The sequence below is a fragment of the Syngnathoides biaculeatus genome, chromosome 6 (genome assembly GCF_019802595.1).
Source record: "Syngnathoides biaculeatus isolate LvHL_M chromosome 6, ASM1980259v1, whole genome shotgun sequence".
NCBI lineage: Eukaryota > Metazoa > Chordata > Actinopteri > Syngnathiformes > Syngnathidae > Syngnathoides > Syngnathoides biaculeatus.
Window position 1 is genome coordinate 246,113 of NC_084645.1, and position 26,388 is coordinate 272,500.

The window sequence follows — 26,388 nt, forward strand, 5'->3', positions numbered from 1 at the left end:
CCATGAAAAAATAGTTAAAAAAGAAGAAAATCATTTATGCATTTGTCTACCCTGCTCCACTTAATATAACATGAATGGAACAAGAAAGAGGTTTGACATATTGGAGAATGCCACAGCTTTAGTAGACCCGGTGGACTCGAGTGACCCAAAGCAAGAGATTTCTGCTCCCCTCCACAATTACCAGACTGATTTAAGCATACATAAGTAGGTGTTTATTAGACTATGTTGTCCATTGTAGCAGTCTATTTTTCTTTATACACCACACAAACTGAAGTTATATCTCCAGGCGCTAGATGGAGCTAGTGTTACTTTTATGAAAAGGTTTGAATGAGATGTTAGTGGGAGGTAAAGGTTGAATATTGTAATGTCCTTCAAGTTTGGAAGGGATTTTCCCCACTTGTGTGTGAGGTTTGGTCACAATTTTATTTTGGTCTTTCTTTTCGTTTCAAACTGCTCATTTTTCAGCATTTTATAAAATTGTGTTCAGTTAAAATGGCAACTTGAAATAATGACGGTTAATTGATCTGTATTTGGAAATCAAGTTAAATGGATGAATATTCATGCCTTGTCCTTCACCCGCAAAGATATGGTGAAAATCAAAAAATAAGTGGTGTAAATCAACAAAGAAGGAGGTGCACGATGACGTGCTTGTGCCCAAAGTCAGCTGGGGCGAACAAAACTGTCTTAACTTTGTTAAAGGAAGACTCTCCCCAAAATTCATATGTACAATAAACCCTCCAATGTGAAGTAATATTATTACATACATCTTGGACATTAAGTGGAAAAAAAAATGAAAATGAATATTTTTGAAATCCAAGCAAAAGCTGGATGTGCCGGCTTTCACACCCAAATGGGGAAGAAACATCCTTGACTCCGCCCCTGACGTCGCCGGTGCTTAGCATTACAGACCATTTGTTCTACCTCAGCCAAGGTGCCAAAGTGTTGTGCAACAAAACAGAAAACACACCCAAATTTCTCCTTTAACCTCCCATGGAGTTAACCTGACAGGATAAAGCTGTGGCTGTCACAGTTGAGGCTCGTTCACCAGCAGGGGAAATTTGCACACATCTAACAGTTACTGGTTATTAGCTGCTGAGTTATAGCCTCTCTTGCTAATACTATCGTAGGAACAACATACGTTATGAGGGTGGAGCAGCTGTTCAATCCCGGACTTCAGTGTGTGGTTAGCATGTTCTCCCCGTGTCTGCGTATGTGTAAACGTGCCTCCTATCCGTTGACAGCTGGGAAAGGGTCCAGCATTCCTGCGACTATCGTGCAGCTAAGAAAATGGATGGATGGATGGATATATACACATGTAAGCACACAACACTTCCCGGTTAGTATTTATGGTGATGGGTGCATGCAAACCCCCAACGTTAAGTCATCAGCATTATGAGCCTCACCAAAGGAAATTCAGTTACACTGAAAACATTTCTGGGATATAACACAGGTATTGTTTCAGTATTCAACCATAAAGTATGATTACTTTGACTTGATCTAAATTCTCAGGTTAGACAAGTCTGTCCATATATCTAAATATGAGCGGTCATTTTCCCATGGTAGGAGTTATCTTGAAGTTAAAAACTTTTCCCCTTTACATGATTTAGGAAGACATAGTGCTACTGCTAGCTTTCATCAATGTATTGACAATAGATACTGCCGTAAATTATGCTAGATTATAACAATACATTACGACTGCCGACAGGAATGTTTGTTACAATGTAACGTTAGCTTGTTGCCACTGGTGCAGAGTATGTTGAGGTAAACTTTCAGCATTTTGAAAACATTGTGGGTATAGACTATTCGTGTTTATTCCTAGAGAGGCTGGTGCATTTAAATTTTCTTCAGATAAATTTTGTCAGATCAAGAATTATTGATGAAAATTTTTAAATACCATTTTATATTGTTTTATTAATCTCAGTTGAAATTGGAAATTATCATTTCTGAGTTTGAATTTTTTTTCTATTTGGCTATGCTTTATTTTAAATTGACAGTTGACTTACATTAATCCAGTAAATTATTTTAAGGTCTTGAGATTCCATCCCTAATCACACTCGCAACTTTATTTACGATCAAGACTGACCACACCCGTACATTTTTCAAATGGGAGTGACTGGCAATGTCACGTGATTTTATGACGTAGGTGCCTGAGCTCTATACAAGGTATTCAGTTCGGAGAAAGATGTAATGAAAAAAAAACATCTTAAAAAGGGCCCAATAGATTAATCGATAGAGAAGGGAAAAAAAAATCAATTGTATATCAAATCAAAATCCTTATGCAGGCATAGGGGGGTTAGTTGGACTTAAAAAAAAAAAAATAAAAAAAAAAAAAAAAAAAAAACTTTCTACATTAATTTAGAAATCCACATCACAACGTTTCACTATTATGTATAAAATAAAGTACTTACAAAGTGAAACATTACTAGGGATCTGGTTGTATTTTACAGGGCCATGAAAGAATAAACATTTCATGTTTTTTCTTCTAGTTATCATTTTGGATGAAAAAGGTTAGGGTTAGGCTACATTTTGCATGTTCTGAAACAGCCACTCCTTTGGTCATGCTAGAAGTATGGCATTGAAACATTGACAAAAGCACCACCATGTGGACACACTGCACAATGCTAGCTGAAGGCTGACCTGCAGTGTTGTGATAGACTTGTGTTGGTGCATCAAGTGAGGCATGACAGCGTCCAGGGAGCCCTGCCACTTGCAGGAGGCGCCAGGGCAAGGGCAAGAGTATGGCCGAAACTCGCACAGCTCCTCGTGTTCCGTCTTGTCGGTGTGCGGCAGCGTGACTTCGCAGCCCGACGAGGCATATTTGCATGGGAAGAGCACAGAGTTGGCCACCTTCTCCATAGCCAGATTCCTGATGGAGCCCAGCGGCCCTCGACAGGTGGGACAGCAGGTGAGTTTGGGCCGACAGTTGGAGCATACCTGAGAAAGGCAATGCAGAGAGGGACAATACACACTATGCATAACAAAAAAAAATAAAATTGAATTATCAATTTTAGTAAGTCCAATACTCGGTCAATCAGGTCAGAATACTAAAAACCATTTAAAGCAAAATGCTTTCTCAAAGGTATTGGACAGTTAAAAAATATTAAAAATTATTATTTTCTTTTAAGTCAAAAGTTTACATACCCTATAAGTACTATGTCTTCCAAAAAAAGGGGGAAGCAGAAATGAGGCCATGGATTTGGAAACTCTCAATAGGTTAACTCACAATATGAGCTAATTGAGAAAAATTATTAGTTTCTTGAGGGTTATGATTTATTTTATAATGAATGCTTTTCTGTAATGTTTGACTGTTTAATTCAACTCACATTAAAATAAAATAAATATAGCCTTGTCCTTCGGGTTTTCTTTTATACTCATTGCATTGTACCCATATTACAAATTATTATTTTAGCACAACTGTGTTTTCTAATCTCCTAAATAAAAGTATGACAGTGAATTTCAATATCCGATTTTTTTTTTTAAGTATTACATGCTCAAATAAAACTCCTGAGATTCAAATCACATTAAAATAAAATAAATATTGCCTGGTCCTTAAGGTTTTCTTTTATACCCATTTCATTGTACCCATATTACAAATTATTATTTTAGCACAACTGTATGTTTTCCAATTTCCCAAATAAAAGTATGGCAGTGAATTTCTAAAAAAAAATAATCTTATTTTAAGTATTACATGCGCAAATAAAACTGCTGAGTAGAAGCAAAATCATCAATTGTAAAAATGCATTATATATAAGTAGAAGCGTTTGCCAGAATTTTTAGGTCAACTTTGAGGTTGTGTATTAACCAAGGAAGTGGATCATAAATGAGAAATTACAGTACCATTAATTTATTTTCGTGCCATGGGACCCTTAACAACAAATATCCAAGAGTTTCCATACCAGGTGTCCTGACTGGCATTGAAGGATAGGGGGGAGGACATAGTCGAAGCACACTGGGCACTCGAACAGACTGGCCAAGTCACTGTTGGAGGCAGTGGTCCCTGACAAGGTGGGCACGCGCTGGGAGGCAGGGCACTTGGAGGTTCCTGTGGGCAGCGCGGTTTCAGTCTGGCGACTCATTTCTGGTCCAGCGACACACAGAGGGAGGAAGGGCATAAGTGAAAGACAGTAGTAGTAATAATAGTAACATAAGGTTAGGGTTAGTAACATAATAGTAACTGATTGTCAGCCAGCAAAAATATTGTTAATTGTTTTTGTCTTTGGAAATCTAAAACAGTTTTTAATCAACTACCTGAAATTCAGTAATCCAGTTTTCGGTGCACGTTTCATTCTTCTAAAGGAGTCAAAAAGTGAAGCTCTCAATTTATCGGTCGAGCTACGTTTCTGCCGATACGAGAGGGGCTCAGAGTAAGGCTGCTGCTCCTTTGCATTGAGAGGAGCCAGATGAGGTAGCTGAGGCATCTTATTCGGATGCCTCCCAGACAGCTCCCTGGATGAAATTGCTGGGAACAGGGAAGTATGCGTGTCCCTGCTAAAACTACTGCCCCTCGACATGACTTGGATGGATGTTGGTCACCAGCTTTGACCCTCAGAATCGGGACATTTCATTTTTCCATTGCTGCCACCATTTCACACTTTGGTTCTGTAGCAGAACAGTGATCCAAAACACCAACAACTGAAATTCTGAATAGCTTAACAAAACAAAGGTTTAGGGGTGGCCTAGTCAAAGTCTGGACTTAAATTTGACTAAAATACTGTGGTATGACGTTAAAGGTACATTGTCATGAAATGCATGATTTTTAGTAAGTTATTATACTAATGAAAAAAAAAGGCGGCCGGAATGGACCCATTTGTTTTTTCACCGCAAAACATGATTTTGACGTTTATGGCTTTTTGTGACTCCCGCCATGAAAATCCTCTCGAGGGATTTGGTTTTGAGAAGAAGCAGGAAGTGACGTTAACAGCAGCAGCGCACTTCAGCTGGCTCATCTGTTCATACTAATTTTACCTGCTGGAAGGTTGCTCATTGTTCTTTCGTATTAACCAAAATGCCAGGCTCGTTGTATTGCTGGCTATTGTTCGAACACGCAGGATGGATTTAGTCTTCATACTGTTCTTTCTGAAAAATGGATTGCACAGGTGCAAATGATGAGAGCTTTGTGGGTTCAAAATGACAGGTAGGTGTGTATAGAGATACTGAAAGAAAAAAAAAATAGTTGGGGGCTGGGGGGGGACGTAATTCTCTCATAACATAAAAAAAAAAATCCACATACGTAAGTCAGGGGTCCTAAATGTGTCAATGTGAGCTTCTGCGCAGGATGGCCTCCGCACGGTCTTGTGGGTCACCACCGGCGTTGTTGACAAGGCCAAGCCATGTTCTGTTCTTTGAAAAGAGCTTTCGTGTTTCATAGCAAGTTGCCACTACATGTTTTCAATGGTGAACGTCTTGGTGTAACATCTGCTGATGACATTGCAGGCAATATGGCGACCACTTGGATGTCGAATGAGACTTCCAGAACTTTCCGCATGGATGACATGCTCTCTGCTCATATTTATTTTTTGTCTCGACAATGAAGTGAATTATATGTATTTTTCATTACAATACATATTTATTTCAGAATATTGATAGGCATGACAGTGGAGTTTTAAAAAAATGTTGCTCTGTCAATCGGTAAGAAAAATAAGTTATTTTTGATGGAAAAAATCATTTTGGGTGTGACAGCAAACATGGGACTGAGGAATGTCACCGGTCAACAAAAATATAAAGACAGAGGAGCTCATGGGCTTAAAACAGCATTGTTTTACCTCTCCCCGCAGTGGCTTGGCTGAAAATGACAAAAAAAAGTTCTCCCCGGCAGCTTTATTAAAAAAAACAAACAAAAAAAAAAAAAAACAAGCTGTTCACACCCTTCCCCATCAGCTGTAAAGGTTATCCATATAGCACATGATAAAATGTGAAATTGAAGTCTCCCCGACCTTCACCATGATTTGGCCCTTGAACACAGGTGTGTAGACGTTATATCTAATGTAGCTTTGGTTTTACATCCAAGTTGGCAGTGTCATCTGTATGCACAAGGTTAATGCTACTCCACTGTGCTTGACTGTGCACACAACTGCTGTGATGGGAATAATGTTTTATAGACTATTAATAGCAACTTTTATTAAGCAAGCATACCAACAGTAGCAGCGACAGAAGCCATGGAGTAGAACTAAATTACCACAGGACATTTAGCTAGTCGAAGGCCAGGGTCACAGTCTGTTAACTGAGAACCAGTCAAGGCAGGTCCTTATGACTCAGTTGGCTAATCCATTTTTAGGACAATGCCTTGACCACACCAAGGATAAGAGACGATGAATTCAGCAAATATGCAAACACCAAAGGCATAAAAAAGGTGACACAAAAAAAATGTAAGGGGGTCTAGGACAGGGGTCGGAAACCTTTGACAGCCATGAAGGCCAAATATTTAAAAATGTAATTTCAGAGTCATACAGTATTTTAAAAACTAAGTACAGGTGTATTTGTGCATTTATGTAAGACCAACACTTTTACAGTACAATAAGTCTGAATTTAATAAAATTACACTATTGCTCACCAATGATGACAAAAGTACTCATTACCATTGATGCAACAGCTAGTACTGCACGGTTTTGGTGATGGCTTGGGAGTTTGTTTCATACATCGTCACGAAGGTGTTGAGACTTCCCCCTGTTAATTGTGAACGTAATTCAATTTGATTTGCCATCATGCTGGTACGGTGGTGAACAGTTCTTTCCGACAAAGGTATGTCTTTTATTCGTTTGATTATTTTGTCTTTATGCGAAGTTGGCAAAATGTTTATTGGCAACATCCGAGTACGAATGCTTTGGCATACTCCCCATCTGTGAATTTAAACGCATAGCAGAACCCTCCCTCTCCACAAAGGCTTTCCATTCTTGTTGAAAACTTACCATAACCATATGCAACCACCAAAAGGGCCAGGTATGGCTCACGAGCCATAGGTTCCCAACCCTGGGTCTAGGAGGCTCCCGAGGCCCCCCACAAAGATTTGTTTTGGGACATAAATGAAGCAATCTGGAAGACTGAAGAGTACAGCGGGGGAAAATAAATTTTATTCATACAGAAAAACTTTTACACCACAGAGGATCGTGTTGTACAAATTTAAGATTAAAATTGTTTTTTTTCTTTGCTTTTTGATGGCCTACAATTTGAGGCTAGCCCTTTTCCACCTGAACTCGATACCTGCTTCAAGCTGTGCTACCTGAATAGCATCCTCCACTTTAGGCACTCTCATTCTGGAAAAGAATTGACTAAAATAATTTTAACTTCTTTAAAACTGTTTTACTATTTCACTTTATTAAACATTATTAGCAACTACAATGTGTAATTACAAATGTATCCTAGCGGAAATTATTCACGATATTTTTTCTGTTTTTATTGGGCACTTCCGAATTAGAAATTAGTTAATTCTGTATTGTGATAAAAATTGCAAAATCCCAAACATTGCTCTGTCACTTAATCCATTTCACATTAAAATCCCTATACCAAGTGGATTGTAGATGTGTTTCCTAATAAGATAAACCAGCAGATCACCCCGTTGTCGATGTTTAATGGGTTTCTTGGCTCCGCTGGGACCACAACCAGGGCCATGACCCACAAGACGTAAACGCGAAAACATACAAGACCAGTGCAACAGATAAGAGACTGCCTGATATGATGAGGAAAAATGTTGCTTGAATATAACGGTATCAAAAGAGGATGTAAGCTGCAGAGGTGGGAAGCGTAGCTAAATATTGTACTCAAGTACTGTTACTTGACAATAATGTGACTGCATGAAAAGTAGTCCCCCCCCCCCCCCAAAAAAGGATTAAAAAATACAATGAAATACACTAATCCTTCATTTTCGTGGTTAATGGTGACCAGAACCCCCCACGAGATGTGAAAAACCGCGAAGCGGGACTCGCCAAACCCGAGGAATTTTCGTGTCTATCTGGGTACCAGAATGATTAAAATAAGTAAACAGTATTTATACTTGACATATTTGAGACGTTGCTCAGTGGTTAGAGCATTGGTTTGGTAAACCAGGGGTCGTGAGTGTGTATTTCACTGGGGCCTCTACTCCCCAAGAGGGATTGCGTCAGGAAGGGGATCCAGCATTAAAAACTGTGCCAAACAAATATGAGCCTTCATCTAAGATGTCACGCTTTGGCGACCCCTAACGGGACAAGACGAAAAAAAACCTCATATTTGAGATATAGATCACAATAGTAGACGTATTTAGTTAAACCTTTAATTATAAAATCTTAATCTTTCCTGCAACAATCGTCTGACCGTTGTCGGAAAATGCAGGGGAGAAGTCTTGGTGGCGTGAACAATAATGACATGAAGCACCGATTTGCTGCTTGGAAGGCTTTATTATATCTTTTAAGAACTCAGCATCAACGTGTCCTCTCAAACACAACTCCTTCCCGGTCGCACTTGGTAAACCTGTAAATTGTACACACTAACAACTGCTTGTGCTGATTTTCCAACCCCTTCTCACTCTCACTGCTCCACATGCCTACGCAACCCCTTCTCGCTCTCTCTCTCTCTCTCACTCACTCACTCACTCACTCACTCACTCACTCACTCACTCACACACACACACACACACACACAACACACACACACACACACACACACACACACACACCACACACACACACACACACACACACCACACACACACACACCACACACACACACACACACACACACACACACACACACACACACACACACACCACACACACACACACCACACACACACACACACACACACACACACACACACAGCAAAGGTCAATAACTGCAGCACTGGCACACGATGATCGTAAACACTGTCCTTCAAGTACGGGTAGGGGTCTTCTTCCCAAAAAAAGCCGGTTTCATCCATGTTAAAAACTTGTTCACTGCTTTTCCTCACTGACGATATTAGTAAACTCTGCCTTCACATAAAGACGAGCAGCACCATACAGAGGCATATTTCTGAGGCCATGTTTTTTGAACCAGCCTTGCTGGCCAAAAAGCCTCGTCCTCGACAGGGCGTATCATAATGCAGGGTCCAAACAAGCAGAAAAATGCCCTCTCCAGAGCCGTGGAAGACATCTCAGCAGGTACCACAGTGCCCTTGCTGCACAAAATGGTTGATTCCTCCCGCTGGATCCCAAAAAGGATAAAAGTGCTCCCAGGTAGGAGACCATTTGTCATGCTGGATCCCTTAAAAGGATAAAAGTGGCTGCGGGGTTACCACTTCCTTGGCACCGCGGAGGAAGCTTTTGCTGGGCCACAACGCTGAGGTTGTGCTGAGGCTTCCAGTATTCATGTCTCGATATGTTACCTTTTGTCTGTGCCACAGCTCATTATTAATTTTTCTGTACTTGGCACTCACTAACACAAATAAAGCTTTGAATCCCCTTGTTATAGGGGTAAGTAAAATTCCTAATAAAGGGAGTCCTTGAATTACAGCGTCCTCTGCCTACGCCATTTCGACTTTACGACGCTCGTGTGTCGTTCACCATTTTGTCCCCGGCACCGTAGTGTTTCTGCTCCTTAGCTAATGCATACTGCTCATCTGTGTTTGTGCGTCGGGAGTATTTTTGCCTTTTTTGACCCCCTTTTTACATATTATGGCCCAAAAGGAATTTTTTATTATTATTTTTTTTAAGAAATACTGGTCTTGTCGAAACAAAGCTTAACATCATAAAAAGATTAGAGAAAGGAGTAACACCGATGAACATCGGTAAAGACTTGAGCTTCAGTTGGTCGACCGTGCCGGTCATTAAGGAAAAAGCCCGTATTTTAGCGCACGTGAAGGGTTTCACTCCTATGAGGGACACTGTGAACATGAAGCAACTTTTTTCACAAAGAAAAAAAAAATGAAGCAATATTCTTCGATCGTTGAGAAGGAAAGAACTTGCGATATGGATCAAGGATCAGAATCAACATAGTCTTAATATCATAACATTTTGCAATACAAAACGAGACTCAACTAGTCATTGTGCTCATATGTGCTAAAGTAAATGGGAATTATAAAATCAAATGGTGATGGTCAAAGTCAGTGCATTTAGGGTTGGGGGGACTCACCTTCATCCATAAGATTTCCAAATAAGGCTTTATCTTCTATAAAATACAGGAATCTCTGGAAAGGAAAAAAAATGCATACATTATTTAAAACTTAAATATAATTATAGTAAATAGAGAGCAGCTGAAATAAGTAATTTTATATGTTTTTTTCAATATGCATTTTCAAAGATGCTATTGACAGATATGTCAAGTTATTCAAAACTAATAATTGAAACCAGCTAATCTTGCATCTTTATTTTTGTTCTTTGAAATCAATTTGTTTCCTTGGCAGTAGGTTTTGAATCATTATTGTGCTGAAATGTCCACCCTCATTTCATTTTCATCATCCTTTTAGAAGGCAGCAATTTTTTCCTCAAGAATGTCTTGCAAGATTTGGTCATTCATCCATCCTTCATTAATCTGAATTTTACCAGCAACATTTACTGAAAAGAAGCCCCAAACCATCAGGTCCCTACCTGCAAACTTCATGATTGGTATAGTGTTTTTAGGCTGATGTGCAGTGGCATTTCATTTTTTTTTTTTACATGGTGGCACAGCTGTAGAGCGTTGACCTCACTTTTTTGAGGACCAGGGTTCAAATCCTGTCCCGCCTGCATGGAGTTTGCATGTTCTCCCTGTGCGGGTTCTCTATGCACTCCGGTTTCCTCCCACATTTCAAAAACGTGCATTAATTGGAGACTCTAAACTGCCTTTATGTGTGATTGAGAGTGTGACTGTTGTCTGTCTCCATGTGCTCTGCGATTGGCTGGCAACCAGCTGGGATTGGCTCCAGCACTCCCGCAATTTCCAGAAGATGAGTGCCAGAAAATGGATGGATGGATAGAGGTTTTTCCATAAATAGGAATTAAAAAAAAACTATTTGGAGGTTGGGAAGGGGTTAAACTCATTTGTAATATTTTCAAATGTATGAGGTTGAACAAATTGGACTTCACAAGAACGAATGTTACAATATTATTTTACACAATTTCTGACTTTTTACACTTTGTATGTATGGATTTCTTGGGTTGTTTTCAATCTCTGGTGAATATGTAATGTCAACAGAACTTTGGAAGCATATTTGGTGAGAAAAATGGTGCCATGTTTGATACTTTATAAACTCTACCCACTGCATGAGTGTGTGAGCGCGCAAACAGACACTCAGACAGATGTGAGGAATTTGAAATTATGGTTAAATTAAGAATTTTGAATAAAATGCCTAGCCATTCAATACAAGTCACACCACCAAAAACTCTTGCAAGTGCAATGTTTTATTTTACCAAATGTGTATGAAATGTAGTTTAAACCAAAACATTTTTATCAGTAAAAATAATTCTTCTGGATACAGTGTGCCCTTGCAATTTGCGGCTAACCGTTTGCCCTGCGTATTCATGAACTTTGGTCTCCATTTTTTTAACCATATTTTCACAATTGGAAATCTCTTAAATTATTTTCTAAATAGGCAAGGCGCCACATTAAACATGGCACCTTACAATATGGTGCACCTTACGTGCAGACTGAGTTCCAACATTTGCAAATCCTCTGTGACTTGTTCAACGAAGTATAGCACAATTAAACACACTGGTTACAGTGTTAGCATGCATGCCAACAAGTGTTTTGGCGTGTATGTAAGCTACCATATGATGGCGCTCACGAGGCAGTGAGGGAGAATTGTATTTCACTCCTGTAAGCAGAAGCTTACATTGCCCTACACAGTGCCTGTGTAGGCAGGTCATTACTGACAATACTGTACACACACACACACACACACACACACACACACACACACACACACACACACACACACACACACACACACGGCTCTTTAGTGGAGAAGGTATCCAAAGGCCTGAGACCGCAAACAAATTGATAGCAGAGGCTAACATTTTTCAGCATTAAAAATTATTCACATTTCCACGAGTGCATGTTGTAATGGTTGAAAGTCTCAATTGTTTCCCTTCGAGAGAAAAACCTCGATGACCATGAGATCTATTGCCTCAGTGCCTAAATCATTGAGGTTTTTTGGGGGGTGGGGCCGTGGGGAGCACTATTATCACTAATTCCAAAGATTGCCTGCTTAATTTGTCTCATTTTCATCTCACTCAGTTGTGTAGAGGTTTTAATAATTTTATGAAGCTAGCAAAGCTGACATACCTAGCCATCAGAACCTGTTTATAGCATAGACATGAGGATACTGTATCTCTCAGAAGTTAGAAAGACCAGACTCCTTCCGAAAAAAGAAAACAAATGGTCAATAAAAAAGTGCAATAATTGTAGTAGTAGTAGTTTTAAATAGGTATTTTTTTCTAGTAAACCTGCAAAATAGTATATATATTCAAAAGATATTTACAGAGTGGTGGTACACTTATCCAGTCATTTTCAAATGTATGTCAGTCATATGGATGTGGTAATGCTCCAAAAATGTGTTTTTTTCCCCATCCAGGGAAAGGGGGTTGGAGTTTTCTGTAAGAACTGTATCGGAGTCAAACAAATGATCAAATAAACGGAAGGCCTTTTTTTTCCATTTCATGTTGTCCACAAGGTGCATTTAATCCTCTTCTGTTACATTTTGGCAAATCTGGAGTCAATTGAAACGATGGCATGCCATGATCATATCATATGCTGGTGCGATCATGGATAGCGGGTATATTGCAATCTCACAGGGCTACATCCTTTATCCAAAGGAAAAAACAATCCCAAACTACAACGGTTGTTATTAGAAAGATTAGAAAGAGATCCCAGATGGCTCATCAGAAGGTGTTCCAGAGGGAAAGAAGAGGGAAATTCCCCAAACAGTCTGTCTGACTTCCAAGCTTTCCTGTTCCTGGAGTGCAGTAGGTGTCAATGCAGGGTGTGGAGTTTACCCAGTATCCAATGTCAGCATAAGCAGAGTATGTGCACAGGCACTCACACTCCAACACACCCTTCACTATCTAGGCAGAGTATGTGCACAGGCACACACACTCCAACACACCCTTCACTATCTAAATGCGGGCCAGACTAATTACTACATCTCCACTTGGCTCGCTTTTCTTCATGCACGTAAATGTTTTCATTTGTCCTTTTCAGCACCACAACTGTTAATTCTGTTGCCACCGTGGACATTCTCACTCAATCTTTCCCTCTGCCACCCCCACCCACTATTCGCTCCACCTAGCTGGATATGTAGTACTCCACCACAAGGTGCCCTCACTGACAGCATACCTCATTTTCTCTTCACACTGTGCTGCTCATTCCAAACATCATCTTAATTCCAGCACAAATGTATATTCTGACGTAGCAGCTGAACAGGAAGGTTTTTCTGCTGAAGAAGTGGATCCCTGCAGTTGAATGAACTTTAGGAAACTCTCCTGGGGTTTTCTGGACTTTCTTGGGCACCTTAGAACCTTCTTCACAGCAACTGAAACTCCTGTTGATTTGTAATCATAGAAACTGCAATACCCTTTCCTGTGAGCCCTTTTGTGTATTACAATGATGACAGGATGCGTTTCATTCCAGGTAATTATAGTTAACAGAGGAAGAACAAAGATTTAAAGCACCTAACTAGCTCAAACAGAATGACAAAGTGATTTAAAGTCTTGTCCTTATCAACAGTATAACCTGTGTTAATGAGAGAATCACTGACATGATGTCAACAAATCCTTCTGTGTCAGGGCTGAAGTGCAGGGGATGAAGTTCATTTTTATGGCAAATAGTTAAGTGAAGTTACCTTTTATTCGACGTGACAGTCACTGCATCTTTTAGCAGAAAACATACAGTTGAGATGGATTATGGGAAAAAAAAAAAAAAAAAAAAAGAACCCGAGCCACTCTTCGGTTGTTGATTCTTAGTGTTCCAACTAATGCCTTTAATGATGCAAGTGCAGTTTCGAGCCACAGCCGTGGCTGTTCTCTTTTGTAGTGGATAAAAATAAGACCTTCAACTAATGTTCTCAGAACTGAAGCGAGATAGGTCTATTACACCCATGGCAAACAGAATATAAAGTGTGTTACAATTTGGTTTTCAATCCAGTGGGTGGTCAGTGTATACCAACCAAGACTGCTTCATCTGGGAGACAGAACACTTTATTCCACACAGTTATAGTATAGTTACTAAATAATTTATTGAAAGGTGCATGTCCCACCCCCCAAAAAAATTAAATTGCAGTGTCGAGTTAGAAATGAAAAGCGTAACTGGATTGGCGGAGTGTTGGGTTCTGACTTTAAGTAACCCTGTCTCTCTTAACCCAACCAATCCAGTAACGATTTCTTAGTATGTGACGTCACATGATTAAGAAAGCGTAACTGGATTGGCTGGTAGTGAATTTCAAACAAGATAAACTGAAATACAGCTATTGGAAATGTGATCACTTTGAAATAATGAGAATTTTATACCATGAAACTTTCTGTGGCATTTTTAATAAAATCCTGGTGGCGCATATTTACTTCCTTACAAACTGACTTTACATATGCTGGTTAAGAATTTGTCCTTGAAAAACAGAAAATGGGTCATTCAAGACACTGTTCTGAAGAAGAGCATTCTTTGATTGAGAAATTAAGAAGGCAAAACCTATGAAGTATAGAAAATCATCAGCTCTTAGGCCAAAATGATAAACGCTTTAAAATGCCAGCCAAGACCAGTAAAATGAAGAAAAACAAATGGTCAAATAGATCGGAGAATAAACAAAATGAAAAAGGCTCAGCACATGATCAGCTCAAGGAGGATCAAAGAGCTATAATTGCCTATGAATGTGACAGACGACAACTTTATGAAGCAGAGCTACCAGCGAGAAGCTCCTGCAAAGTCCATTGTAAAAAAAAAAAAAAAAAAAATACAGGCTGAAGTGCTTGCAATTCACCAAACATTGGACTGGCGTAAGGAGAAGGAGTATTTTGTGAACTGATGACAGTAAAACTGTTCATTTTTGGATCCAAGGGCCACAAGACAAGGTTGGTAGACATCCTGCAAACACTGAATTCAAGCCAGATAGATATATATATATATATATATATATAATATATATATATACATACACACACACACACACACAGGAATATACTGTACTATATATAAAGCAATTAAAGATTATCGTTTTCGTCATAATAGCCGCCTGAGGGAAACCAGAACTACTATGTGGCCATTGACGAAAATGAGTGACAGTCGTGATCTAATGCATTTTTCATTGATTGTGAGCATTAATCAAGTGTATTCTAAAATGGTGCGTTTTGCATTTACACATAAGGGGGTACTAATTTTTGTTGTTTATTTTTACAGTAACTTCCAACTGGGGGTGTCAAACATCTTTAAGCACACATAGGGGAGGGCATATTATATTATATATATATATCCATTCTATAGGTTGCAAAGTATGAGGAGTTGCATGTGGCTAATGGCATTAGCTTTCGCGATTATCTTGAGGCTAACTCAATGCATGACCATTTATCCAGTCAGGCGATGCTGGTTACATTTTCTCAAGTAATCAGAGCCTGTCCTGGACAAGATGTTTCAGCGATAAAAGAATTTCACAAAGACAGTGAAAATGCAGTTTTGGACCATTTTTAGTGAGCCAAAATTTTTAGGGGCTTATAAATTTGTACAGGCCCGAGTGTGCAAGTCTCCAAATCATATATAGGTGGTGGCCAAACATACTGGCATCATGGCCCTGGGCCAACAACACAGACAGACCCTGGTTGATCATTTGAGACTTATGTTGAGTTGACAACGTACACGATGTGAACGTTCACCGCTGTAGCTTGGGATTGTATTTCCCCCCCGTTAGTTGTAGCGACGCAAAATAGCGTTGGAACAACCATTTTCCAGTAGTACCCAAATAATGGAAAGCAGGGAGGTCGGGCAATGCATGTTTGTTTATTTTACAATGTAGTATAAACAACCACGTGATGGCTATGGTGTTGCCTTGCGTCATTAAAGACATGTTTCAGCAGTTTTATTTTGGTGACAGATGTCTTTCGCTCCGAAACATAAAATTCAATACTAGGTCATTCTCAGATGAGTTTTCAGCGCCCCAAAATTTTGTGCATTACTGATCATAACCATTATTGTTGGATGTTTACAAAAAAAACATTGATTCAACAGATAGAGAATATTTACTTATTTTAACTTCAATTTTACTATTTGTACATAAAACTTCCCTACATTATTAATAAGCCCGTATTGCCACAAAGACAGACAACTAATCTTGTTTGTTCCCACTGCAGGAGTACTAACAGCAAGACCAACCATTGTTGATGTAATCTTTGTTTCACATGATGCAGAAAACACAGGCAGGGGGAAAAAAAAATAATTTGTACCAGTGTTAGAGGGCCACTGTTGATGCTTGACTCACAGTGTTGTTATGGCAACAAGCAAGTTATTCGTCGAGCAAAATGGAGAAAGAGCATATAGTGTGGCAGTCAGATGCCATCCATTTGCTGCTTCGTCATTTGCAAAATTTATAAAAGCCGTAACATAATAATTGCTTCTCCAGTAATCATTGTCCGTGTAATTTCAGTATTCAAAAAAGGATGACAATGTCGTCCATGTTTAGCATGGACAACAGTTTGGTGCTCGTATTATTGCTGAGGGATGGAATAAAATATTCTCTTACGCATAAGCATTATCCGCCACAAGCATGACAAAATTCAGCCTAAAAAAATACTACTCCACCTTGCTTAATGCTCACCCTTACACATGTTACGACCGCTTCTGCTGTCAGTAGCCGGCTAAAATGATGACAGATAATTTTCCAGGACGGAGATGTTTCAATTATAGTTTATGCCTATTGCTGACTTTATAAGCCTCCACTTTGGAGCCAGGTCACTCACTCCATGTATATTTTTACTATCTCGCTCGCCCACAGCGCTAATTTGTAACCAACCAAGACACGCTAAAACGTGCATTTAGGTTGATTCCAACTGAGCCAGTAACAAATTATGTGTACTCTTCGAGGAAACGCACGCTATATTCGTAGCTATACTAGCGCCACAGCCACACAAGGCCTCGTCGTGACGGCGAGCAGCTTCTCACGAAATCGATCGTTTCTGAGCTTAGCAAACCTACCACCACTCAAATTAAAGAAAATATGTCAATTTCAAAGACGTAACGGGTAACGTTCATTTAAACACCACAACTACCGGCTAATTTAACGAGTGAAACTCGCAAACAAGGCTAGCTTGTTAGCCCTCCCCCCACCATTCGCTAATAGAAGCGAAGCTAACGTCCGCTAACACCGCTGTTGTTTTGACCACAGCACACTCGCTCAGCACCAAAACATCCCGTCTTTTCGTCATCACCAGCACAGGCTATCTTACTTCGGACGAAATATCCAGGATTTCACAGCGGATAACACGACAAATAGCCTTCGACAGCGACTCACCGTAGTCTCGTCGCAAGGCAGCAGAGGCTAGACGCCAGGCGCTAAATAGTAGCAGCAGCCGCTCGGGCACGCGCACAGTTGTTGAAGTTTGCTTCGGGAGCGCGCCCCTCACCAGCCGTCGCCTCACAAGCGCTCACAAAATGAGAAAGTTTTGCAGTTCTATTGAACCCTCACTCGGCAAGACCACTTGGTTTGTTTCGCACCACTCGTTCTTAAGGGGCGGCCATTGTGCTTCATAGAGCTGGAAATAATGACTAAACGAAAAGGGGAAAGTCGAGGTAACATCCCAACATGTCCACATCGAATTCAAAATGTAATTTAAAGTGCTTAACATTCCATTCCAAAAGTGGACACACACACACACACACACCACACACACACACACACACACACACACACACACACACACACACACACACACACACACACACACACAGAATAAAAATAATTATGTGATGACCTTAAACTTTGAGACTGGGTAGCTGCCAAACAACACTTTCCAATGCCTGGCTATGAATACATGCATGTGAAGCATGTGGCGAACGCAAATACAACCTGCTTTTTCTGTTGACAACTCCTATGAATATTTTAGTGTATTGTGCCGCTTGTGCAATTTTTCTAGAATTACAAAAAGTAATCTCTTTATCAGCCCCGATTCCTCTTTACGTCAAATTTGGGAGGTGTAAGTGATTTGCAGCTCTGCTTTGGGAGTCTGCAAAGTACCGTCGGGGGCCCCCGTTTATAATATGACATTGGTCCACGCTGCAATTGTAATAACCCTGAACTCTTCTGGGAAGGTTTTCCACACGATTTTGGAGTGTGTTTATGGGAATTGACAACGATTTTTCCAGACTCGCATTTGTGAGGTCATATTGATGATGGACAAGAAGGCCTGCCTCACTCTCCACTAATTCATCCAAAAGTGTTCTATAGGGTTGAGGTCAAGATTGTGCATGCCAATCAAGTTCATCCACATCAAACTCTTTCATTCATGTCTTTAGAAACCTTGATTTCAGTCATGTTGGAACAGGAACGGGGGCTATCTCTGAACTGCTCCCACTAAGTTAGACATCTCAAAAAATATTAGCCTCTCAGCTCCAGTGCAAGGAACTTCAAATGCTTCAAGTCCCACCGACACCAAAAGCATGATTTTTAGTATGTTTTTAATGAAAAAAAAAAAAAAAAGAAAGAAAAGGCAGCCGGAATGGACCCATCTGTTTTTTCACCACACAACATGATTTTGACGTATGTAGCTTTTTTTAACTCCCGCCATGAAAATCCCCTCAATGGATTTGTTTTGGAGAAGAAGCAGGAAGTGATGTTATTTGCAGACGCCCCTTAAGATGGGTTTGTGTGTTAATACAAGTTTTGCCTGCGGGAAGGTAGCTCTTTGTTCCTTTGTGTTAGCCAGAATGCCGGCTGGTTGTATTGCTGGATATTGCTTGAACACTCGGGAGGATGGATTTACTCGTCACACTTTTCCAAAAGACCCGGTTTGTCGTGAAAAATGGATTGCACAGGTGCAAAGGACAAGAGCTTTGTGGGTTCCAAATGACAGGTAGGTGTGTATAGAGCTTTTAAAAACATAATAGTTGGGGCAATTGCTCGGCCTGGGTCTCCTTGAGTACGTCACACATACTGTCGGGGAGTCTGTTGTTAGTTAGAAGTGATCCACATATCTAAATATGGCTTGAAACGATTGGGTAATATTGCCCCGGTCACTTAACTCGATTGTGAGATGTTCTCTTCTTCGAAAAGAACTTCTGTGTCAGAAGGGGCGTCGGAAAAATCTAAAAATCTTTGTTGTTCGTCTCCCACAGGGGGTGGCACAGTGTTTTCTCAATAGTGATTGTCCCAGTTTGACAGGTGTAAATGACATAGCAGGCAATATGGCTACCAATTGGATGTCAAGTGAGACTTCCGCAACTTTGCGCATGAATGACACACTCTGTTCATATTTTTTAATAGACATTGAAGTGAATAATATTACATTATTTTCATAATATCTATTTTACAAATGTAAATGGGGATGTCGGTAGACCTTTAAGTTTGTATTATAGATATTTGAGACTTTGGACAGTTAAGGAATACCCCTTCCTGTTCCAGAATGTCTGTGCACCAGTGCAACAAACCAAGGTCCATAGACATTCATGAATTTGGTATGACTGAACATGACTGGGAGGGAGAATCCTGCGTTCAACCCAATAGAACCCCTTTGGTTTGATTTTGAGTGGACAGAAGCCTTATTACAGTGTGTGACCTCACAAATAGGTTCCAAGAAGATTGGGCAAAAATTCCCATAAAACACTCTCCAAAACCTTCCCACGAGTGTTGAAGCTATTTTCTGTTGAACATGTTTCACTTGGCAGAAAAAAGTACAGACTATAGGTCGTAAATATGTCATTCATCAACGGATTTTTTACCTAGTGGCCTGATATTGAAAAGACCTCTTCTTGTAGAGATACCTGTAGACAATTGTTTGATAGATACTTTTTACGCTCATTAAGTTTGTAGTTCTACTTTTTTATGCAATAGTCCTTTTGAATCAACTTTCTGTCCAATTGTAATTGCAGGGATAAAGGATGTCCGATCTCCATAGGGGCCTGACTTATTCATTATTATTTATATGACAGCTGAGATAGGCTTCAGCACTCCTTGCGACCCTTGTGACGATAAGCGGCAAAGAAAATGGATGGATGGATGGATAGATAGCGTATTCATAAGACCCAAAATGGATGTTTTGGAAATATAGGAGGAAGCCGGAGTACCCAGAAAACGTCCACGCTAGTGAAAGGAGGACTTGGGAATACCACACAGGAAGAACCTTTGGAAGATGGTTTGGAAAGCTTGTTGAACTTAGCAACAGTAACTGAGCGCCTGAGGATGGTCCTCAGAAGCGCTAGACTCACATCGTGTTGCACTGCAGGTAATAAATAAAAAATGAAATGACTGGTCCTACACACAGAACATGAAAGTAGCAGGAGCAGAAATAAGAATGGAAAGCTGGAGAAATCCAAATTGCAGTGAGTGAGTGTTAAGCTGTTCTGGCATGCTGGAATTTGACTTTCTGCTTGGACATAACAACACATGTATTGTTTAACTCCTTCTACTCGAAGCCCCAGGGAAATGGGGAAAAAAAAAAAAAAAAAAAACAATGGAAGAAAGCCACAGATGGAGGTTTTGAAAAGGATGTGTGTGCAGAGGATAAGAGTCAGAAGAAGCTGAAGTTACAAGAAACAAGAGAGAGAAAGGTGACAGAGGCAGCACCGTTCCCACTGCCATCAGCAAATTCCACACATAACTCTGCTTGGCAGCAGACTCTTATCCAAGAAGCTACACAAAATCATGACTCTGGCTTTCATTGGCTACTTACTTCTTTCTTATAGAGAACAAACTGAGGCATGGGGGAGCTGCATTGGAGAAATTCCATCCATCCATCCATTTTCTTCCACTTATCCAAGGTCGGGATCACAGTGACAGTAGCTTTAGTAGTGAAGCCAAGACTTCCATCTCCCAAGCGATTTCCTCCAATTCTACCACAGTGGGATTCCAGAGGCCTTCCCTGGCTAGCCAAGAGACGTAGTTTCTCAAACATGATTTGGGTCATCCCAGTGTTTCCTCCCAGTGGAATATGCCCGGAACACCTCGCCAATGAGGTGTCCTGAGGGCATCCTAATCAGATGCCAGAGCAATCTCATCTGGCTCCTTTCAATGTGGAGGAGCAACGCCTCTGCTCTGAGCCCCTTCTATATCTGTCTTTAAATGGGAAATCCAGTGGTTGCATTAACAGTGTATCCAATGGGTCATGTAATACGTACCCTATTTTGACAATGAGATGTTAAATCCTCATTTAATAGTGTTTTGAGAAGATTTTTGTGCACAATTACAAATTTCCAAGGGCGCTGCCATTTTCGCGAGTTACATGATCTACGTGGGCATATGTGACGTGTACCATGCCGTTCCAAATGCTCGATTACATGGGACACCATTATGCCTTGCGCTGATTTCTCGGATTTATCCTCATCTGATGAAGTAATAGCAGTATTGGTTGATCGGGTAGACAGAGGAATACTTCCATACAGATTTGAACCTGTGGCTGTAATTAATGTTGAATATTCGGATGGTTCTTCGGGCGGAATGACACACAGTAAAAACAGTAAAAATGGCAAATACAATACAATACATTCTGAACTGAGACAGACTCCATGCTTCTGATATCATTCAAATCAACGATATATTATAGATTCTAAATACAATACATTCTGAACTGAGAGACGCCATGCTTCTGATTTCATTCAATCATTCACACGTAGCAATGTTATGCTAGCGGAGAACGTCTCATTCATTTATACGAGACGTGTATTAAAAATCAAATTTAGGGCATATCTTCGTGCAAACACAGTCTGGTTAAGCTTCGGCCGCGAGCCAGCAAGAAAGCGACACGTTTGTGCAGTGCGATCGCTAAATATCGCTCAACAAAGAATAAGTGTGTCAATCGTTCACACGCAGCAGTGTTATGCTAGCGAAGAACTTCGAATTCATTTATACGAGACATGTATTGAAAATCAAATATAGGGCATACCTTCGTGCAAACATATCTGTTCTGGTTGATATTAGATGGATTTAGTTGACGGTGCGGTCTTCCACAAAGTTTGATCCATCGAAGGCATTTTTCGTACTGGGTCTTCGGTTTTGAAAAGGGTACGAATCGAACTCCACCAACTACCCTTTCAGGATACCTGTCATCACTATTACAAAGTCCGTGACTACACCTCTTAACCATATTTTTTGTTAAATAACCCAAATACGTGATAAAACGCTAACTAAACCTATACTGGACCATGCAATGTTGTCTGAGAAAATGGCGGGAGCAAAAACGGGCTTTGGTTTATGCAGATCTCTGGCCTTTGATTGGTCAGTGACGCGGATTGCGCAATATCCATGGAGGGGTCAATTACTAATAAGGACCCATCAGTCATGTCCGAGGGTGAACCCCAATGTACAGGCGCCGTGGAGGGGCAACAAGTAAACCCACACCTGCTCAGCGCCTCTCACTCACAGCAGGAAACCGGAGTGCCAGTAGAAAACCCATGCAGGCACGGGGAGAACATGCAAACTCCACATAGCAGGGCCGGGATTGAAACACGGACCTCAGAACTTTGAGGCCAAAACTTTCAAGCTGAGCCACCTCAAAAATCTAAAACACAAAGTAAATTAAATGAGTATTGAGAAATTAATGAAAATGTGAAATAAAAATCACAATTACCTAGAACCCATTTATTTTATCCATTTATTTCTATTACTAATTATTTAGTAACGCATTTATTTCATGACCATGATTCCAGAATTATTTCATTAGAAAGGAAAAATGTCTAATACAAATACACTACTCATTCCATAATGCTCCTGGAACAACTTCAATCCCAGTATAAATGATATAACGTGCCACATTTTGTAATGTCCTTCTAGCCCTAAGTGTAAATAGCTTTGCTCACACTTTTCAAGTATGAGTGTAAATAATGCATGCACAGTGCATTTTATTTTTGCACCCTATCATCAAACGCGTGACTTGACGTTGTAGAAAGGTGGATACTGACATGGAGTCCATAAATGAGGAAATTTTGTTTTCCACAAATTACACTATGACAAAAAAGTCAATATTTTGACCTCCACGCGAGACAGGCTATAACTACCATGGACCGAAGCTAAAAAAGAAATAAATAGGACGTATGATTAAGGTATTCCTTCATTTTTATGAAGTTTTCTGCATTCAAACAGAAGCTATCTTATCTAAATCATAGCAATAAAAATCATAGCAATATTCTTTATTGATCCAGCAAGGAAATTATTATTTACATTCTCCTGATGGTATTCTGTACAATCAATAAAGCTCAAGAAATTGAAGCTACCGCCAGAAGAGGTTGAACCTGTACTTTGGCCATCACAGAACTCTTCAAAAAAAATGAAAAGTCAAGTAGCTTGGAAGCTAATTGTGGACTCTGGCATTTAGCGTCTTCACATATATATAACCACATCCAAAAATTACCAGATTTACAAAAAAATTATAATACACAAGAAAATGTGTTACAACAAAAAAATCCTTCAGCAATGCTTACTACAACATGGTGAACAAAACGTGTTTTTATACATTTGTACTAGTATGTTACACAACTGATGCACATCACATACGCATGCAGGGGAAACGTCCTGTCCACATTCTGCTTGGAGGGTCAAAGAAACACAAGGAGCAATTGCTCCAATGCCTACAATTTAGCATTTTAGCCAGAATAGATGGAACCTATGTACAGCACATCTTTGTGACAAAAGTACATAAAAACCAACCAACCAACGGACTCTGGCATTTAGCATCTTCACACACACACACATATACATATATACATATATATATACACATATATATACACATATATACATACATATACACATATACATACATAATATACACATATACATACATATATATACACATATACATACATATATATACACATATATACACATATACATACATATACACATATAGACACATATACACATATAGACACATACACACATAGACACATACACACATACACACAGACACACAGCACACATACACACAGACACAGAAGACAGACAGACAGAAACACAGAGACAGAGAAAGAGAAAGAAAGAAAGAAACGAAAGACAGAAAGAAAGAAAGAAAGAACAGAAAGATAGAGAAAGGAAAGAAAGACAGAGAGATAGAAACGAGAGACAGAGAGAAATAAAGAAAGAGAGAAATAAAGAAAGAAAGACAAAGAATGAGAAAGAAAGAAAGAAAGAAGAATAAGAGAGAAAGAAACAAAAAAACAGACAGAAAGAGAGAAAGAAAGGACAACAAAGAAGACAGACAAACAGGGACAGAAAGAGAAAGAGGAAAAAAAGACAGAAAGAGACAAGAGAGAAAAAAAGAAAGAAAGAGAAAGAGAGAAAAAAAGAGAAATAGAAACGAGAGAACAAAATATAACTAGAAAGAGAGAAACACAGAGAGACAGAGAAAGAGAGACACAACAGAGAGAAAGAGAACAGAGAGAAAAAAGAGAGAAAGAGAAAGAGAGAAAACAAAGAGAGACAGAGAAAGAGAAACACAGAGAGAAAGAGAAAGAGAGACACAACAGAGAGAAAGAGAAAGAGAGAAACAAACAGAGAGACACACAAAAGAGACACAAAGAGAGAAAAAAAGAGACGACACACAGAGAACACACAGAGAGAGAGACAGAGAGACACACAGAGATAGAGAACAGAGAGACACACAGAGAGACACACAGAGATAAACAGACAGAGAGACACACAAGAGAGAGACGAGAGACACACATAGAGACACACAGAGAGAGAGAGAAAGAGAGACAAACAGAGAGAGAGAGAGACAGAGATACAACACAGAGAGAGAGAACAGAGAGAACACACAGAGAGACACACAGAGAGACACACAGAGAGACACACAGATAGACACACATAGAGACACACAAAGAGACAGACATATAGACACAAAGAGAGACACACAGAGAGACAGAAAGAGAGACACACAGAGAGAAATACAGAGACAGATAGACAGAACACATAGATAATACATACAGAGAGACAGACAGAGATACAGACAGACACAGAGACAGACAGATAGACAGACATACACAGAGACAGACAGATATACATACAGACACAATACATACAGATATACATACATACATACACATAGACAGATATATACATATATATACATACACACACATATACATACACATACACACACATATACATATACATATACACACATATATACATATACATACACACATATATACATATACATACACATATATATACATATACATACACATATACGTACATATACATACACATATACGTACATATACATACACATATACGTACATACACATACCAATACGTACATACACATACATATATAACGTACATACACATACAGATACAGAGATCATACAGATACATACTAGACATATACAGACAGAGACATATACAGACACATACAGAGACAGACACAGACAGACACATACAGATACATATAACAGACATACATACAGACAGATATACAGACATACAGACATACATATAGAGACACATACATACAGAGACATACATAGACACATACAGACATATACACATACAGACACATATATACACAGACAGACACATAGAGACACAGACATATACAAGATAGACACATACATATATACACAGAATAGATAAAACATAAATAGATAAACAGAGAACACATACATATAGACAATATACACATACATATATACACATACAGATATATACACATACATATATATACACATACATATATATACACATACATAGATACATATATACACATACATATATACATATATACACATACATAGATACAGATATACACATACATATATACATATATACAATACATATATACATATATACACATACATATATACATATATACACATACATATATACATATATACACATACATATATACATATATACACATACATATATACATATATACACATACATATACATATACATATACACATACACATACATATACATATACATAAATATATACATATACATAAATAGATACACATATACAGATACATATATATAAATATACATATACATAAATATACATATACATAAATATACATATACAGATACATATATATATAATATACATATACAGATACATAAATATACATATACAGATACATATATATAAAATACATATACATATAGATAAATATACATATATACATAAAGATACATATAAATATACATATATACAAGAAATATACAGATAGACATATAAATATACATAATATATACAGAGAAATATACATATACACATATAAATATACATATACACATATAAATATACATATACACATATAAATATACATATACACATATAA

The 26,388-nt window shown here is 39.0% G+C and overlaps 1 protein-coding gene across 4 annotated transcripts in view; it reads right to left on the minus strand.

Moving 5' to 3' along the window:
• The window catches only part of siah1 (siah E3 ubiquitin protein ligase 1), a 40,226-nt gene that overhangs the window by 3,896 nt on the left and 9,942 nt on the right, over positions 1-26,388 (minus strand). For 3 of the 4 annotated variants that reach the window (XM_061821686.1, XM_061821684.1, XM_061821682.1), the window contains exons 2-4: positions 10,081-10,135; positions 3,897-4,078; positions 2,638-2,934 (exon numbers count right to left, since the gene is read on the minus strand). In XM_061821686.1, coding sequence (XP_061677670.1) covers positions 2,638-2,934; positions 3,897-4,078; positions 10,081-10,090 — 489 coding nt within the window. In that variant the 5' untranslated portion in view covers positions 10,091-10,135. Of the gene's footprint in view, positions 1-2,637; positions 2,935-3,896; positions 4,079-10,080; positions 10,136-17,410; positions 17,617-26,388 lie in introns of those variants that run through there. The other variant, XM_061821683.1, reaches the window with a different exon arrangement.